This window comes from Tribolium madens, unplaced genomic scaffold, assembly GCF_015345945.1.
Source record: "Tribolium madens isolate multiple individuals breed KSU strain unplaced genomic scaffold, Tmad_KSU_1.1 Scaffold_3;HRSCAF=73;Tcas5.2_LG2, whole genome shotgun sequence".
NCBI classification, from domain to species: Eukaryota; Metazoa; Arthropoda; class Insecta; order Coleoptera; family Tenebrionidae; genus Tribolium; species Tribolium madens.
In genome coordinates this window covers 6,861,187-6,880,268 of record NW_025401006.1, presented here as the reverse complement: position 1 = coordinate 6,880,268, position 19,082 = coordinate 6,861,187, and the positions used below count along the sequence as shown (strand labels likewise).

At 35.5% G+C, this 19,082-nt stretch overlaps 1 protein-coding gene across 7 annotated transcripts in view; it reads right to left on the bottom strand.

Annotated features, from left to right (window-relative positions):
• LOC123007841 (fat-like cadherin-related tumor suppressor homolog) overlaps positions 1 to 19,082 on the bottom strand; it is a 92,561-nt gene that overhangs the window by 13,828 nt on the left and 59,651 nt on the right. For 5 of the 7 annotated variants that reach the window (XM_044403316.1, XM_044403322.1, XM_044403318.1 and 2 more), the window contains exons 4-10: positions 11,314 to 11,420; positions 6,891 to 7,098; positions 2,820 to 2,881; positions 1,468 to 1,623; positions 924 to 1,028; positions 317 to 469; positions 53 to 266 (exon numbers count right to left, since the gene is read on the bottom strand). In XM_044403316.1, coding sequence (XP_044259251.1) covers positions 53 to 266; positions 317 to 469; positions 924 to 1,028; positions 1,468 to 1,623; positions 2,820 to 2,881; positions 6,891 to 7,098; positions 11,314 to 11,420 — 1,005 coding nt within the window. The remainder of the gene's footprint in view (positions 1 to 52; positions 267 to 316; positions 470 to 923; positions 1,029 to 1,467; positions 1,624 to 2,819; positions 2,882 to 6,890; positions 7,099 to 11,313; positions 11,421 to 19,082) is intronic. The other 2 variants (XM_044403319.1, XM_044403320.1) reach the window with 1 other exon arrangement.

The following is a 19,082-nucleotide window of genomic DNA, read 5'->3' as shown; positions in this document are numbered from 1 at the left end:
CTAGAGTCGTAATTAAGTGGCTTGCAAAACAAAGCCGGAAAGTGTGACTTACCAACGATATCATACCACAAAGTGTCGTTATCTTTGTCGTGAGCTTCGATTAAGGCAACTAAAAAGCCGATTTCGTCACCTTCCGTCAACTTGACGGCTTGAGGAGGCTTCAGAATAACAGGAGGATGTTTCGATTTTAAAGGCACTGAAATAACGTGAACCGACACTTTACAGATGCTGCTCTTTGAGGTGTTTCCACCGTCGGTTGCTTTTATCTGTCAATAATTGCAGTTAAATCCCTGACTTAAAGAGTTTTAAAGCTTACGTTTAACTCGTATTCTTGATTGGGCTCGAAACCCTTCTGCGCGTATACCATTCCGGTTGTATTGTCTATTTTAAATTTTGATTTGCCTTTGCCCGATTTTATGCTGTAGTGGAGCTCGGAGTTTGGACCGGAGTCTCGATCAAAAGCTAGAACCTGAGGAAACACGTGACAAAGGTCAAAATAAACTAAAGTCTGCTAATTTTGAGCTTTGTTAATTGAGACTTGCAGCGTTTTTCGGCTCAAAGCGATTGAAATGTCTTGAAAAGAACCGGGAAGACAATGTGTGAACGAGAATTTACATTTGCTGGTCATTGACATTTTTAGCAAAGTAAATTCAGTTCACATAAAACCTTGCCCCTTATTTGAATTTGATTAAACCTCGGTGACAAAACTTAAAACATTCTGATTGAATGATGGTAAACCTTTTTGGGGTATCAAATGTGGTGCACGTTGCATGCTGCACTTGGTCATGCATTAAGTTGATGCAATGTGTGAGTTATTCCAGTCGATTTAGTAAAAAGTTCTGTAATCACAACCACTCATGCAATAGGAACACAGACAATCTTCTAGTTAGTTTTCACGTATGATGAATGACAATCCCTCTTACCCGGAAAACCCGATCGAGGTCTGCAAGATCTGCAGGACTATGTGAATCCCACATATCATCGTCAGTAGCGGCGTCGGCGCCGTCGAAATCATCTGGGCTGTCATTCTAAATCGTTAAGAGAATTTTAATGACGACTCAACAAGTTGTGCTTGTTTTATCGGTATTTTCCCCACGAGAATTTGGCATTAAATTTCAATTGAATCGACGCAAGACGGGTGATGGAGCAAAACATTAAAACAAACAACGAGGAAAGTTGCATATGTCATGTGCAATGCACAGCTTACAAGTGGATAATTCGTTATCTACCTAGCAGTGACATTAACATCTAGTTCAGTCTAGAATATGCCATGTGAGATAAAATATATAGAGGAGGGAAATGGACACGACTAACGACCCGAATTTATACAAATCGAATCGAAAAATGTTAAAAATGTTAAATCAAAACAAGTTAACCTGTCCAGAAAACATACTTTGGCATAACCAAAAACGAATTTCTCAAATGGATAAATTTTATTTTGGGAAGGAAGTAAACAAGTGTTCTTACCTGAAAGACAGCTTGATTGAAATCGGCGCTCGCAGGTATTTGAACGTTGTAAGAAATCTGCTCGAATTCCGGCGCGTTGTCGTTGATATCGTCGATTTTGACAAAAACGTATGTCGTTGACGACAATGGAGGACTCCCATTATCACTTATTTGAACCTACAATCCAGTAAAAAAGTCATATTCCCACTTTTCCCCCTTAAAACGGGACTTAAAAAGTCATCAGCATTAGACTTAATGTTCCCAAGTTTTACAAAGAGCGTTAAGAGAAGCCGACAAGGATCACAAATGCCAAATGATCCTTGCATATTTTAAAAAGACGCTGTTTACGACTCGAACTAATCTTGTAATTATCAAAATCTAATAACAAGAAATCGGTACCGCTTTGACGACCTTCTGAATATGTGCAAATACGAAATAAATTATACACAATCAAACGTAATTATCTTAACCTTATCTCTACTTAATTGGAATTACCTAGAACTCGATAATTTAGCGGAGAGATTTAGAAAGCACGAGGCGAATCATGTAATTCGTTAGAGTGACTTAATGCTAAGCTTAAAACGTGTCTCAATCAATCTACTACACATATTTGGGCTTTATTAAACTCGATCAAATTAAACACAATTTACTGCTTGGCGTAGCTGTATTTTCGACTTGTGTATTTAAAAAAAAAATGAAAAAAAAAACTCAAGAAACTCTAAATCTAAGTCTTAACAGAAAATTTGTTATATAAAACCCCCAAAATAAAAATAAAATGACAGGTCTATCCTTACAATTAATATTAATCGCCGAATGTTTCCGTAGAAGGCTATTGAAAGCAGCTAAAGTAAGTTTAATCATCCAACATCACCTCCACCGGAATTCGGTACATTAATCTCGTCAAATTTAAATTCAGACGGTCGAGTTTATTTCAGCCTCTAGCGGTTAACGTGTTTGCCAAGTTTTCTTTTTCGAATACAAAGTTAATTCAAATGAAAAAGTTTCCTTTTGAAGTCTTAGAATTTTTCGCCCGGCGCATCCACCAAAATTATGGTTACTCATAGTTGCGTTTTATTTTATTTATCGGTTGACAATCTCAGAACGCACGCACGGCATCGTGTGGTTTTTAGGTCGGTTTAATGATGATCACCTTGAGTAAAAATATTAGCAGTGATTTGTCAAAAGTTGCGGTTAATTGAGTCGAGGATCGTTAAAATATCAATCAAAGGTGGTTTCGGCGAAATGTGCTCCTTAAGGACCGGAATAAATTGGGCAATAAAATATACAAAGCTAGCGGTTTACGTGACTCAACTAATTAAACACATAAACAAAATAAAACAACATCCTCGCCGAGAAGACAATTTAGTGCTTACCTCTAAAATGTGCTCGTCGAGAGTCTCTCTGTCTAGTTTCCTTGAAGTTGTTGTGATAAGACCTGAAATTCAACTTCGAATTAAGGCAAGAATTAAAAATATATTGATTTAGTAAATTTATTGATAGATAAAATTTTCAACTTTAATTAATTTGCTCAAGCTACAAAGCGCTAAGTGGATTAACATCAAGACGAAAATGTTCAAAGTTTTTTCTTCAAAGCTAAACGCTCCATTAATTCCCAAATAATAACAAAGAAGATTAAATTTCCAGTGTTTGAAACAATTTCAGAAAGTTTGTCGTGATTTTGCCACAAAAAGATCGTCGCAAATAATCCAACTTAACCAACATTTCATTTGAATAATATAAATAATATCAATGCTTTATAAACGTACTAAAACAATGAGATTTAAAAAATGTGGTGTGAAATTACACTCGATTCGTTAAGACTTATAAGGAGTTGATTGAAATTAAACGTAAGTATTTCAGTCGGTAGTTATCCTGTTTTCAGTGTCTATCCTATTTCGCACATGGCTAAATCCTTCCAGTTGGAAATCGCGATATAGAAAGTGAATCCGATGTTTGTCTTACATGCTGCTACACGATCTGATGTGTAATTTGTTATCGGATTGCGCAAAGTCTAATTAAAAGGCTTCCAGTTATCTCGTGACACAAAGTACGTGTTCATGAAGCAACCGACAAACACCTCAACAATTTGTTTGTAAATTTGGTTTTGAGATGCAACTTGGGGTGAAATTGAGACGTAAAAAGACAAACAACGAAAGTGTCAGCATCAATTGTGGGCGAACTAATACGAGTTCTGTGAAAAGCGCAAAAACCGCAGATCGCGGCAAAGTTAACAAAAGAAGAAAACCCTAAAAAGTAACTTGTCTGATGGTGTCAGGAGCAGGCAGGTTACACAACAAGCTTTCATAAGTTTTTTCGGTTTTCCTTTTGTCGTTCTGTTATTAGTGAGTTTCGTGAAGAGTATAATTATGAATGAAAAATCGAGGATTCGTTTCATATTAGATGACTGTAAAGGGGCCAACCAAACCACTTTTGAGGCGTTTATAGTAATCATCAGATTGCGTGATCGATAGCGATAGTTTTTCCTGAAACTCCAAATCCATATTCCAGATTTCTGCACATTAGGTAGCGAAAATTTTATCGTTTCACCGATTTCAATAATCAAACAAAGGGGTCACGATAATCGGGAAAAATTTAATACGTTATGTAGATTCGTGCGATTTTTTCATTAACCACAAGAAAATCTTAACACGAAAAACACAATGTTAAAACGCCGCAATAACCGAGATTATAGTTTTATTACGGACTAGCTTGTAATCTAGGAACGGACTATGAAAAGCGAATAAAACTTTACAGAAAGAATAGAGCTGGCGAAATTAAACCGAGAATATAATTTTCTAAATATGAACATTAACTTTTACAACATAATTAAATTACTGCAAGTTCCAGACTGGCATAAGACACAATTTGAGAATCATCGACAAATGAAATTTTAAATTTCCCCAAGTTTTCTTACAAGATTGAGTTACAGCAAACTTTTACAACCCCGTGTGTTGCAAGCCGACCTCTATTTTTGAAAATTGACTCACGTACACGTGTCTGCCCTCTGGTAACAACACAAAGCATGTTAAAAAATTAAATATTTGTTTACCAATGTTACAAACGAGTGACACCATTTCAAGTCGTGTGCATTCAAACTTTTGCATAGGAAATCCTTTCAATAGCTTATGTTATTGTAGGTTTGCCGATTTTCAAGAAACTGATAAATTCTTGATGTTGGATTTTTGTGTGGCTTTGTGAGAAACGGAATTATATTCATGAGGTAACAAGAAGTTACAGGAAGCCTGTAACAAGGTGGTATTTGTTAGCTTGGCGATATATTGACGTATGAACTATCAGGAGGATCGGAAATAATTAAATGGCTGAACGGTGAATGTACTATGATCAATAATCAGAAATCTTTTTCTTCGTTTGTGTGCTAGAGGTAGTAAGTAGAGAAGTCGCGCATTTCAATCGTCTCCTATTCATTGAATTTAAATCGTAAGTCAAGTCTTTATTTCAGTGCACTTCAATCAAGCGTATTATTCGCACGAAAAAAGCCAAATTTTATTTTGCATCATAATAAACGGAAAGAATTCACTCGAGAAGCATGTAAACAAATTTATTCGTCAAGTTGATTTTTCCGTCCTTGTTGAATAAAACACCTCAAGCGCTAAGTAATAAAATTTTTATTATTTTATTTTAAATTCTGTGGCACCGTAACAAATAATTTATCTAAACGCCCAAAATTAAATATTAAGAAAATCGTTGGATAGTACGAGTAGATATCATGTATCGCTTCAACTCGCTCTAACGGTGTTTTATTAGTCTCACTCAAGCTTTTTAATTATGCCACTAGGCATGCATCGGTATTCGAACGGTACAAGAAAATTGCATGTCGTAATAATAATAACAATCATCCCTCTTTTATGAAACTTGTATAGCTGTCAATCAAAAAACATGCGATCTCGTGAGGAGTGCAACATCCTATGTAGACATTATAGAGGTGAATTGCGCTTGATGCATAAAATGTTCTAATTTCAAATTTTGTGGATTTTTATGAAAACGTAGAGTTAGTCAAGTCGCGATAAAGCGTTAATTATTCTGAAACCGGAAAGTATCTTTTGGTTGTGTGTATGCACGCGTTAAAGCTGCAACAGCGCTTTTTGTTGAGATATTTGACTTTAGTGCTCGCTTCATTGCAGTTTCATTATATTCGCTCGTTTATCATAAAGTTTTGTTTTCACAAAGGTAATTTCTAAATACCAGACATGACAAAACCTGTATACTTATGAAATCGCTAAATTGAATAAAGTACAAGTTTATTGTAGCTTTGTTGTCAAAAACAGAGGAGCTTTCAACGTCTAAAGCTGGCAATAGTCTGCTAATTTCGATTATGCCTTTAGTAATCACGTGTAGCTTTCAGTTGCGTTTGTTTCAGTACAAAACTTCAGACAAAGGCGATAAATAATTATTAACAAAAGGTTCGGCGAACGATTAGAAATTTTCAAGTAATTAACTTGAGGGAGGGAGTTTATGTAAAGTTTGAAGGGTGTATTTTAGAGTTGAAGAAAATGTTGATGTATGAGACTAAGTAAGTGACCCGAGAGGAACCGGCCAAATTATCTCCCATTCGGAGTTTGTCGGCTGAAATCATCCCTCAACGGTGACACTGCAACTAAAATATATCATTTCAACTCAGACAGATGTTCCCCCATTATCACTATTGTTGTAACACTGTGATCAATATCGTATTTCTTACACAGTTTGTGAAAGTCGCTTTATAGGTCATACATTTAACGACTCCATATAAAATTATATTTTCATATCTCTGGCTTAATATTTAAAATGCCATAACTTGTTTATCACCAATAATAATGATACAATATAATATTCTCTCCCATAAAATTCCAGATAAAACGTTCTCCTGCTACTCATAACAGTATTAAGATAAATGAGAAAACCAAGAATCTGTCAGACGATACGACTTTATTATTTCTTCTATCAATAAAATCGATTTAAAAAGTTCGGTTTTTAGCAGACCTCGGCCGGAATATCTGACGTGTGAATGCTCGAAATATTGGAAATTTTGCCGGTTTCTGCATTTTCCAACAAAATTGAGGAGGTTTTCATTTGATTTATTTGCGGTTTATCGGGAGGTTTAAACACTGCTCTAACAGGCTTCCTAAAAAGTTCAGCGTGTCCTGAAGAAGGTGTAAGGGTAACTTAATAAGCTTACACGAAAGTAATGAACCGAACATTGGCCGAGATAAAACCCGGGTCCTGCGTAATCCTGAGTGTAAGTTGCTGTTTCATTTGCATCGAGGTGGGGCTAAAAAATTGATCGGAGGACAAAACAATTTTAATTTTAAAAGTATTCCACTTCCGAAAAAGCACTTTAACTTTTAGCAGATTTCAATTATTTATACATCACCCGTAAGTTAATTAAAACAACAAGAAGCGATTCGTTTAATTCTGAACAAGATAAAAATCTTGTAAAAAATTACCTGTTGAAGAATTTATGGAAAAGAACCTCTCTGGACTTCCCGAAGTAATTTTGTATGTTATTTTCTGATTAGGGTCCTTGTCCTTGTCGCTGGCTCGTATTTGAAGGACCGAGCTTCCGGCTGGACTATCTTCAAGGATTGTAGGATAGTAAACCGCTTCATCACTTAGTGGAACGTTGTCGTTTTCATTTAGAACTTCTATGTATACCTGAGAAAAAAAAGAAAAAAAGCTTCAGTTGGGGGAATAAAATTAATCGATTATTTGATTGAGCTGAAAGAATCGTGGAGTTGGTTCGTTCATTTGCCTTGGTAATACATCCGCCTCAAGAAGAAAAAATTCAAAGAAATGTTTCCAGGTCATAGAGTATGAAACTAGAAAAGCAATAAGGTTCAAAAGCTCACTTCCTGTTCCATCAGGTAACAAAGGCTGTAATTTCCTCGTCTAATTCAAGTTGGAAATGTAACGAAAGGCCAAACAAAGTATGCGGAGGCACCGTTTGCGCGGTCTACAATTTAACCAAGACCTATTCTCTCCGAGACGCCCGTAATTACAAAAATCGCCAAACTAATGGAAAGGTTACTTCCCAACTAGATCAAAAGTAATCAGAGTTAAGAGCCTAATTGATGTTTCCATTAACGCCATTTGAGAACTATTTACGATTTTGCACAAAAAAAAAAAAGATTAAAAAAATAAATAATTGTGAAGGTTGAATGGACGATATAATTATGCAAATGTAAATAAAAAATTTGCGTTGGGGAAAAGGAATTCATTTGGGTAAATTTCCAACTAAATTTAAAGAAAGAACTGAGAATATTTTATTTTTTAACCAAACATTTAAGCTTCCCAGCTATATAAAATTTGACGGAGAGTATTTTAGGTTCAATTTTATCACCAGAGGCGGAATTTTTATGCAAATCTTCCTAAATCCGTCCATTCATTCCTGGACACACAACTCTAGCAAAAATTATCAAAAAGTTAATAAAAACATAAATAAATGTCTTTTCGAGTCATAAACTGAGAAAACTGAATAATCAAGATAAAAACACGTGCTTAAAATTACACTAATGACAATCATCCGAAAATCGTGAACGCCAGCTTCCAGAAGAAGCGTAATGAGCCGAAGAAAAATCTGCTTATCATTACAACGGCGCAAACATCAAAGTTATCGACTCGTTCGGTAATCACCACAACGCATTATAAATACATAGCTCACAAAGAGCAAAAAAGTTCCCCTTCAAAGTACTTTACCGCTAATCCCTTTTGGTTATTTCGAAAAAAATTAATTATAAAGCCCCATTTAAGTAGGCAGATTGAGGAAGATACCGAGAAGATAAATGTAAGCTACGGCCACACTTAATCCTCATTTAAGGATGAAATCAGGTGATTACAAAAGTTTCACTCGGTTGAAACATCCTGTCGGCGGACGACATTACCTAAAATTGGAGTACGGCTAAGTAATGAAGTGCTCAGATTGAACGGGTCAAGACGAGGAAAAATATTACGAAAAAGTTTTACAACTTGTCGTATATTTATGTGCGCAAACAGAACTACAAAATATGTCTTGGAAACTTGCAAAAACTCAGAAGTAAAAAATTCATTCAAAACTAAGCCGGATGAAACTTTTAGCTGGGACGAGATGGCAGATGAGTACACTGCTTCGCAATCTTGTTTTGTGCTTCTGCAAACATCCTCTACGAAATCGCAATTTACCCCTGATTATGATATTCCAATTATTGTATTTTTAATTTAGCGTTTAAGACTTGTAACTTTTTGCACTTACAGTTGTGGTTTTAAAACAGCTGTAAAAAGGAATAGCATCAAGATGTAGCATAAACGCGTCGGTCGGTAATTCGGGTCAAAATTACACGTCTTGGTAATTATCCCATTTTCCTAATTACAGCAGAAGTGATGCAAATTCTACGGAATTTTGTTGCTGAACTTGTAGTCTCATTAGGACTGGTGAAGTATATGTTAGGGGTCATTCTTGGGTCATCTTCGTTGTTAACACCCTCGTATTCCGTTCAGAATCACTTTGTAGTTGTATAAAGCTGTGCGCTTGCAATTACTCTAAATCTTAACAAGTCTGCCCCAATAATAAAATTTATATTGTCACATGCTAATGAAGCGTGCAACTTTTGCGAGATAAGGGCGTAATAAAGTGGAAACATGTTGAAGCGTAGGGCACAGAGATATTTTCAGGCACGAATAGTTGACAACATGGGAGGGCGGCTTGGGGAAAGCATCCTGAGGTGCGGCTTCGTCTTTCCCGCGGAATGCGTTTAACTTAATTAGAGCAATTTTCACGGTAAACTTATGCTGAACGGTACATTACTATTTCGAGATATAATTGGTCGGTGATATATCGCGCGATTTGATTTATTTCGCCCCCTTTTGCTTGAGGAACGAGGCGTTAACAACTTCTTGTATCATCAATTAATTAGGGATTAATAAACACTCGGAGAGCTTTCCTCGAGATGTATCGATCAAGGTTTTCGACGAAGTTAATCTTGTAAAAATGTTATTTCGTGTCTAGCTCAACGGTAAAATGAAAATATTTTTTATCAGGGATGAAAGTTTTTCGCCGAGTTCGTTTACAGATAAAAATTTAAGTGGCCGCTGCTAATGTCGTTAAAAAACGGAGCAGCAATAGAAAACTGATTAAAAATTAATCAACGAAAGAAAACTGGTTAAGAAGAATTAAAAGATTTCGGAATTTTAATCAAGTGCATATTTGAATACATTTTAATTTATAGCAGATGTTCGTTTTTAAAAACGGCTGCGAAAAATTACTTTTAATTATTGTTGAAAGAAAGTTTAAAACAAATTTAATTCGTACTCGATGAAACTCCATTAGAAGTCGTAAAAATTTAATTAGAAACGCCAATATGCCCGCTCTCACAAAAATTATCAATTACTGGAGAGATATAAAAACTGCCGGAAAAGAAGAGATACGAGGAATTTTAGGTATTTTACTCTTGAAAAAGATTACAAATCGAATGTTCTTATCAAAAGCCAATGAATAACCATTCAAGCCCGGGCTGCTTCTGCTGAAACTATAAATTTATTGCGAGGAACACGGAAAGAATGAGAAAACACACAAAATAAAGAATTTTTATTAGGCACAAAAGATGACAAGATAGACCCAAATGCTCTCACAAATATCTACGATCAAAAACTAATCGTCAAACTTCCCACAATCAAATAAATAATAATTGATGAGTCTTAAAAACTCAGTCACGTATTCGTTTAAAGCCAAAATGTAGCCACTCGAATGTTTAAAATGGAATATCCGAAAAGCACGAACGTTCGTGAAATATGAAAATATATAATATAAATTCTTTTAAATTCGTTCAAAACGAATTCGTGGTTTCTATTCCCAAAATTAAAAATCAAATTTTGGAATTTGCATTCCGGAAACTCGTCTATTCACTTATTAGTTTTCAATGAATCCCGAATTTAATTTTCTCGGCGTTGTCCAAAGTCCTGAAAGCAAGGTAGATCTCATTTTCCATATAAATGAGAAAAGTATTGCATTGCCCGTTGAAGAAATTTCAGGTCAAAATTCAAGCACATACAAGTTAGTAAAAAGTCTTAAAAGTCTAATTAATTAAACGTTTAAGGAAACAATTTACGACGCCAGTGTCGAGAATTTTAAATAGTTCCAAGGTTCGTGTAAATCATGCAAGAAATATGTTCAATGTAAACAAACAAAGGTCTTATTTAAGAGAAACTCCCCGAGAAAATTCAACCGACAGGGAAACCTATATTACAATTATGCAGTCTGGCAGAAACCGCGAAGTTTGTGACAAATTCATACCATATATTTGCCTAAGGGACGGATATCTAAAGAGAACGATGCCCATTCAACCGCCAGAACTTTATTTCCACTTTACCGCACAGCCTTTATAGTTCGGTCTTGCCTTGGTAATGCAGAAACAATTGATTTTTACTTTACGGCTAGCTCAAAACGATGATTCTCTCTTTATTAAAAATAATTAAAACGTGTAGTAAATAAAAACACCAAAACATTTTATGTCGCTTGGCTTTAGGTGTTCTGGTAAAATCTTCCTTTTTCTATTCATCACCCATAACAGGCTTCAATTGAAAAAATAATTTTTCTTTCGATTTAAATTGCATTGGGCCGAGCTTGAAACGCTTTTGCCGCCACAATTATGCAAATACTATTAAATTATTACGTCACGTAACATCGCAAACCTTAATGCGGTTTGTTATAATAAGCATTTAAGCTTGAGAGCATTTGAATGCATGAAAGGTCGAGCTTCTATTCATCCAAAAACCACCATCATGTAAACTTTTCACCGTGTGTTGCTAATAAAACACAATACTTTTAAAGTAATTAACCCTTATCAAACATAAAAGCAACCTACATTAAACATGTATGTTCCAAGAACTAACAATTACCTCAACACTGGAGTACAAAGGGACAACTCCATGATCCTGTGCGAAAACAGTGAGCCAAAAATGACTTTTCGTCTCGATGTCAAGGACAGCTAAAGTCCTGATGATTCCTGAAACAGAATAAATAATGTTAGTGAAAAAATAATTAAGTGTAGAGTTTCTCCCAGAGAGAGGAATGTTTCAAGAGAATACAAATTTTATCATAGGAAGATGCTCTTGTACGAGTATGCAAAACAAGATCGAGAAAATAGGGGTTTAAGAGGATGCGAGCATTCGTCGCGGCGCGCATATCCTGTCTTTGTGATAAATGGAGTTGGGGTGTATCATTGTTAAGTGATATGTTAAAGTAATTTAGCGAATCGATAAAATGTTTTTTGTCTGAAAGTGGAAAGCTTCAGTCGTGATTGTTATAAATCCTCTGTTGGAAATACGTTGGAATTCCCTCAAAAACTCCTTTGAGTGCGTTTAAAACATTAAAAAGGCAATTGAAAGCCATTAGTCTCGAGCCTTGGCTTGTGAAGCAATTTTAAGGCGTACAAACATGTTAGTTCCGCACACACAGATGAGTTCAAAGCAACGTTACAAATCGAATTAACCCCGTATATGGAATATAAAGCGCACACCTATACGATGATTCCTCCAAGATTCACTTATTATTTACATAAACTACAATCTGCATCTGTTTTGATGCAACGATGGTTATTTTACAGTTCCATTAAGAAATTTCTGATCTAATGTTGTATACTGTGCAGTCATGCGTTTAATGACCGCGCGGTATTCCTCTCATCAATCAAATTTCCCGATGTTACCCCAAACAATGCTTGCATCCTGCAAAGCAAGAAACCGCCGACTCAGTCGAAAAAATCACACAAAAAATTGTGACACTGCAGCGTCTTCTGATAGCAGAAAGCTATTGTGGTGATTTATGGTTCTAGCATAAGTTAATTATCATCAATTAGTGTTACAGATACGCACAACATGCATTTCGGTAAAACGAAAGCCATTTGCAAAAACAAATAATATTTTTTAAATCAAGAATTTGACATTTTGAATATGTTTGCTTCCCCATGTCTAAAATAGCAGGCCATAAACAATCTAAAATGTGTCCCTCGAGACAAAATTCTAAATATATTTAGAAAAAAATAGCTCTCCCTGGCTGATCCTCTTCTCGACTAGTAGGACCTTCTTAGTTTCTCTTTGTGTGATTTACAACCGAAAACTTTTATATTTTATATTTGAAATTAGTTTGTGGTTCACTTCACCTCGTGGAGAAGTCTGATAATTCAGGTGTTTCATGCAAAATTACGAATCTGGAATATCGTGCACAAGCAAAGTTTTATTGTTTTCTTGTTGTTTGAACACAAACTAAGAAAGGTATAGCAAGTTGTGCAATGCATCACGTTTTGAAAGACGAAATATGATTCGAGACAAATTTATTATAGTCACAAAGACATGGGTTGTAGTTGAAATTAGGTGCAGCAAATTGTAGAAAAAGTGTCGATCCGAAATCTGAGGTAATCTTATTCGGAAAAAAGTCCGGGCATTTGAAATATATCCGGAAAGAAGCATGCACTAATAGAGAAGACGACAGATAAGTGAGTGTAATCCAAATCGGAGAAGAGGCGCCGTAAAATACGTCCTCTTCTCTTCTGTGACGAGCATACGCAGGGAATAGCACCCCGGGGACAGGTACAGTGTTGCAAACCGCAAGAAAAGTTACAGAACAGAATGGTTTTTCGATAGTGTCTGCTGCAGTGACGTTCTATTTAAAATTAATCGGACTGCGAATGTCATAAATATGCTCGTGTGTGTTATTGACGTGAAATGATAGGCTTCGAAACTTCTCGAAAACTACTTTGCATTATTATCCACTAAATTATCCGCCCGTAAGAAAACTTCAAAATGGGTGCCTTGTGGCGTGACTGACGGCTGTGGTAACGTGTTGACAACTTGCTTGTTCCGCAATGTATACGTGCTTCCTATTACCTCTAATCGCATTTGCCGAGCCCAAACTTCAATCAAAATCATTACTGAATCAGCATCCAAATAATAGGGATGGCGCATTAACATCAAGACTTAACAATATTGCCACTAATAACCCCTTCACGGACCCAAGAAAACATCGAAATTTAATCTTGTTTGAAATATGGCGCTGCAGATTTCATATTTCAGCATATTTTTTCCACGGGGTGAGGCTGGTGGAAGCAATAAGATTTTTTTAATTCGGACCACGTCCCTCTAATTTCGTTGAAGACCAAATTGTCTATGTTCCCTTGTAACCCGGGTATCCTTTCTTTTTTAATTAAAAAAGTCGATAACCAATAACAATATCTATTAAGGTACGCCGGAACATCTCCAAGATTGACCCAAACCGAAACTACTTAATGAAACCTTCAAATACAATCTTTGATAAATTACTCAAAAATCAAATTACAATCTAGTGGAAGATACTGGTTCTTAAAATTTGATTCTAGTAGATAAAGCTAAGAAAATTGGAAAATTTGAATGCCTTTTCTGTCAGTCTCCAAACAGCGGTTGGCTTCCCTTTCAAAAAATCGAAGTGAAGCGAACGAGTTATTTATAAAACCAGGTAAAAGGTGAGTAAAAAACACAAATGATCCAGAACTAAGCTCTGTTTTGTTGCTGACATTGCCATTTCATTCAAAGTTGCGAAATGTTTGGAGTAAGAAAATCCTCTTTTATCAGTGATGAATTCATGAATTCTATTTTTAGTAAAAATATACGATTCCATCAAAAGCAGATGTTCCACTCTCCCATTACAATTAAAACTGATTGTAACAGTGTAATTCAGCAAGTAATTAAAAAGTACAAATAAGAAAGTGTAAAAGTAGTGAATGATAGCCACCCTTAGTGAAAATTTTAATTAAAAAAGAAGTGAGGAGAAGACTTTTCGTTCATGAATCGGTAAATCTTGTCGACTATCTTGTCGGAACCATAGGTGGAATAAATCACCAAGTTGTACGAAATTCTAAGACTGAGGAAATATTTTACAACTATTTAAATACGTTTTAGCTTTATCTAAAAATTGATATTTCCTCCGGAAGTAATTTGATAAACATCAAAATGATAAATGTAGGTAAAGCCAGTTTTAAAAATGTGTGATTAATAGCAGCAGGAGAAAAACGGTAATAAGAAGGGTGTTACTCCTAAACCAGCTCCGTTATTTATAAATCCTGAAAAATGTCGCCTAGTAAATTAAACGTCTACTTGTTCTAATTAGGATCTTAATCGTGAACTATGACACGACAAGAAATGTAAGTTTCTGAGGGATAATACTGTTAGCGCCCTGCCAGCAGGAGAAATTAAAGTAGGCACACTAGCCGAGTATCTGTCAAATCCTGGCCACAATAATTTTTATTTCCTTGGCATTTTAATCAGTGGTAGTGCGTCTTACACCGTTGTTCCATTTAGCAGATGGCACCGTTGTAAAAGTACTTATTGCAGTGCTCTTTCATTATTTTCGCATTTAACCTGCAATTCGTTTTGGACTTGAGGATTTAAATTGCAGGATAATATGACGTGGGCTGGTTTTGCATGTGTAGATGCACTTTGCATGAGAGGGTGGCAACACGAACCGGTTGTTCATTTGAGTGCAGAGTGATTGGCGACAACTCGTATTTTATTGCAGGAATGGCATAGGGTAGAAGATACACAGGAAAAAAAGCTGAAATATGGGCGAGTTTGTCTCACTCAGAGAGAACAATTATGAATTGCAAAAAGGTGGAATTTATTGGGCAATTGTGGGTCTTTATGGCAAAGGTATTATAATATTTTGTCTGTGTTTAAGGTAGGTTCGTGATGGATGGGTGCACTTTTTCTTGGAAATTCCCAGCACATTTTTTTCCAGTAGGAGAATAGTTCACGAACCATTTCACAATAAAATAGCGGGCGTTATTCAAAACGCTTGCACCATGAATGTATTAAACATTTTGATTCATTCAAATACGGAATTTAAGCTGCTTTTGCATTTTCTTATGAAAGCTTCGACTTGAAATTACATGCCTTTTATAGAAAAATATTTCCGTTGTAAGCACATCTCTATGAGAATTCTGACTCAAGAGAGTAATCCTCGTTTTTCTCTTTAATTATTATTAAATCTGATTAATGCAAGCATCAGCAATTCTGAAACGAGACTCAGGCTCAAAAAATTAATTTAAATTCATAGAAAAGTCATTATACCCAAAAGTTAATTTAATAAAGTTTTTTCATTCGGCTTAGATGACAAATTAAAAGTGTTTAAAATTCCGGAACCATTTAGTCGTTGGTATGACTAATTGTTATTGCTTTTAAAAATTTAACGGTCGAGTCAGTCAGTTTGGAGCTAAATTGTGGAAGGTTTTTCCGAAAAACTAAGCTTAATTGCGGTCATAATCCGATATCATCTTGTAATCAACAGCGACAAAGCCGCTTACACCCTGACAGATGAAATATTATTTTTGCCCTTTTTTCCCCCCCAAAACTCTTTTTAAAACACGTTAGTTTAAGCGCTTTTTGACTTATGGAACGGCTCTCAGTTCCTCATCCTAATGTATATGCAAATTTGCGCCTTGTTTTTGCAATTATTTTCTATTCTGGCGAGCTGGCGATGATCTACACAGTTTTGTGTTTGCTCCAACAAACCCCAAATTTACGCGTTATTTCACACTTTTTTTGGGAGATGAAAAGTCGATGAGAAAATAGGTCTCGAAAGTGGTGACGAGTGGAGCAATAAAAATAGAATTTGCAAATCGCAGGTCGGAAGTGACAAGCTTGGGTCAGTTTATCACTTGCATCAGTTCGTGTAGTATCAATAGTGATATAAAAATAAAATATAGGTTTCAGACTGGATCAGCTTAGAGTCCGAAAGTGAAATATTTTAGTCTTATCACCTTTTTATCATTCGGACATCGTTTGACCGGCAGACTCCTGAATCACAGGACCTCCTGATTTATGCTTTGCTTGCGTTTCGGGTAGGACTTTTATATGGGCGCAATTTCCGTTCTAGTAAGCGTGTTCCTGAGTTCTCTATTCTTGAATATTTGAATTTCCATGGGTTGGCAAGCCTGTGCCTGCATAGCCGTAAAGACATTCGACAACGGCGAATCTACAACATTTATAAAGCCAATAAAGTTACTCTGTCGTCTGTCACATACCGGCCATTCAAAAAGAAAATTCGAACGACGTAAATAATTTCAAGCCAAGTAAGACCTTTCTCATATCATGTATGCACGAAATTGACCTACACTTCTCTTTTTGCAACAAGTTAACATTTTTAATCAGTCTTTGGGGAACAGTTAAAGTGGAACTCGTGGAGCGTTTTAAGAAAGAAAATCAAAGTGAGAGGTGGATCAACGCAACGTAGCAATTTATTTAAGAAACACTCACCCTTATGTTTTATCTCGAGGTCAGCCGTTGAAATAATAGAAATCTCTTTTGTACAAAGCAGTGGATGATTAAAATTTCCCGAAGCGGGAGTTAAGTCGAAAACGGATAAAAATTCATTAATGACAAATTGTGGGAATTTTAATTATAACTTGGAAAGTTTTCGTATAAAATTGAAACTAATTTCCCTCATTCCTCGAACTTGAGATAAAACTTTCTCGTTGCAATTTCTAGCAAGCATTCTTTATCTGTTTCCGCTAACACATTTAAAAAAAGTACAAGATAATTCTACGTAAAGGCTACACTAAATGTTTTAACGTTGTTCCTAAACTACACAACAACCACATAACTTGGCATCAGTAATTAATTCTAAACACTATTAAATAATGTGCCCTAAAGTGGAGGAATTATGGAGTAAAACTTCCACGCATATAAATAACACAATCTCCAAAACGGATTACAATTGGATTGATAGAAAAAACTTTTCCATACAAAAGCTCCAGTTTCTTTATCCCCCTCGCAGCTTAATCTACTTTGGAAGATACCACTGTTCAGATAGCTATTTTTACGTTGTTTAATATGGTAATGTAGCTCTCAATTCGATAAAAAAGGGATATGAAGAGCATTCCGATGTTTTTTTCGTTGGCATCGAACCTACATTTATAAACTGCCAGAAGAAAAAATCGCATCAAAGATATGACACGAAACGACACCTCCGAGAGCCATTTCAAAGGCACACTCTTGTCCCCCAATAATTATAAAAGCAACATTTCCATCTTTCTGCAGGTATATAAATTGGCAACATCAGCATATCTACTCGAGTAAGATATATAAATATTTTATTAGTCTGCTTTATATTCCGGAATATGCTTGTGGACGAAAAACTTCTTCAAATCGCACTGGATGTGAGAGAGATTGATCACTGTGTAGCCGCCGCGGTTCAGGCCATGCGTGTTCCGAGAAAATTTGTCTTTAGATGTTTGCCACCCCCAGATTCCTTCTATCTTTTACTGCGTGCAATCTGCATTGTCGCTTCGTGAGAGCATTTGTCACCGGTTTCCTAGATTGATGGCTTGGGACGTGAGCCATAAACCTGTTTACCCTTATGATTCTATTTCGGACCCATTTCACACCGTATTAAACAAAAAACAAGTCTCAGCAAAATCAATACTTTAATGAAATAAAATTCTCGTATCTCGGTTCTTGTCTTGGATGTATGTGATTTATATCCTTAGTAAATTTCCTTTTGTGTATTTGTGTATTCGTAATCCTGTTTACAATTCGTTGCTTTTATCGATCTGTCAAATCCTTCGAATAAACAAAGAATTTGGAGCTACCATAGGCCAGTTTGTCATTATAGGTAAAATTAGTGGAAGTCCTAAGACCTTATAATTTGCAAAGTACCTCATTCGAAATGCCCTGCCAACACGATAGTCGGATTAGCTTTCGAGGAAGGATTAGTTTTGGGGTTACTCAAACAGAGGAACTAATGGGGGTGTCATATACAATCCAAGTGAGACAGTAGGGAAATATTTCAATCCACTCAACTCGACTACAAAGCTCTTAAATTAATTTTTAATAAATCCGATGGGTTGGGAGCTGAGATATTGAAAACGAGTTTGAGATGAAAGGGAAATGAAAATTTGAAATCTCTCCGACAACGAAAGATATTTCGTGTAATGGCACTATAAAACTTTCCAATAACTTGATTATCTGTTAGATATGTTCTTTTCAAGTTGGTACATATTAGTATTCTAGAGGCGTTTTTCACAGCCTTCGGATGCAGAAGTCGATGTACAGATAAAACGTGGCTATCGTCAAAGTTTGAGGGAAACACTCATTTTCTCATCATTTCAACGAAAAAACTTTTAATAGGTAACTTAACATCATTACCGAAAGAAAACCAAAGAATAATTACGAACCTATATACAGGCTGATTTTAAAGTATACACAAATATTTTAACAGGTAGAGCTCAAAAGAAGTCAAAATAACTAAACTTGCATTTTTATTCCTTATTGCTCTAGCTATTATTACCAGTTAAAATATTTGCACATATTTTATAAAATCAGGCCGTATATAGCACAGGCAATAAATAACAAAATTTTCGAGACGAATTAAGGACACTAACTCTAAAACTCGAAATAATTTGGCAAGAAATCGAAGTTACTCTGGCGTAAATAATAATAATATATCAACACGAAAATCGTTCATGTAAAAAATAACAACTTTCAAAGTTCTCAATGACGAATGTGACAAGTCACCACACAAACTTTTAATTGTCGATCGATATATCAACTTACCTCTAAATAAAAATAATGAATAACCCTTTTATTATCTGCTCTTTTAATTTTAATTTAGGATCGTCTTACAAAGAAGCATCTGATATAAA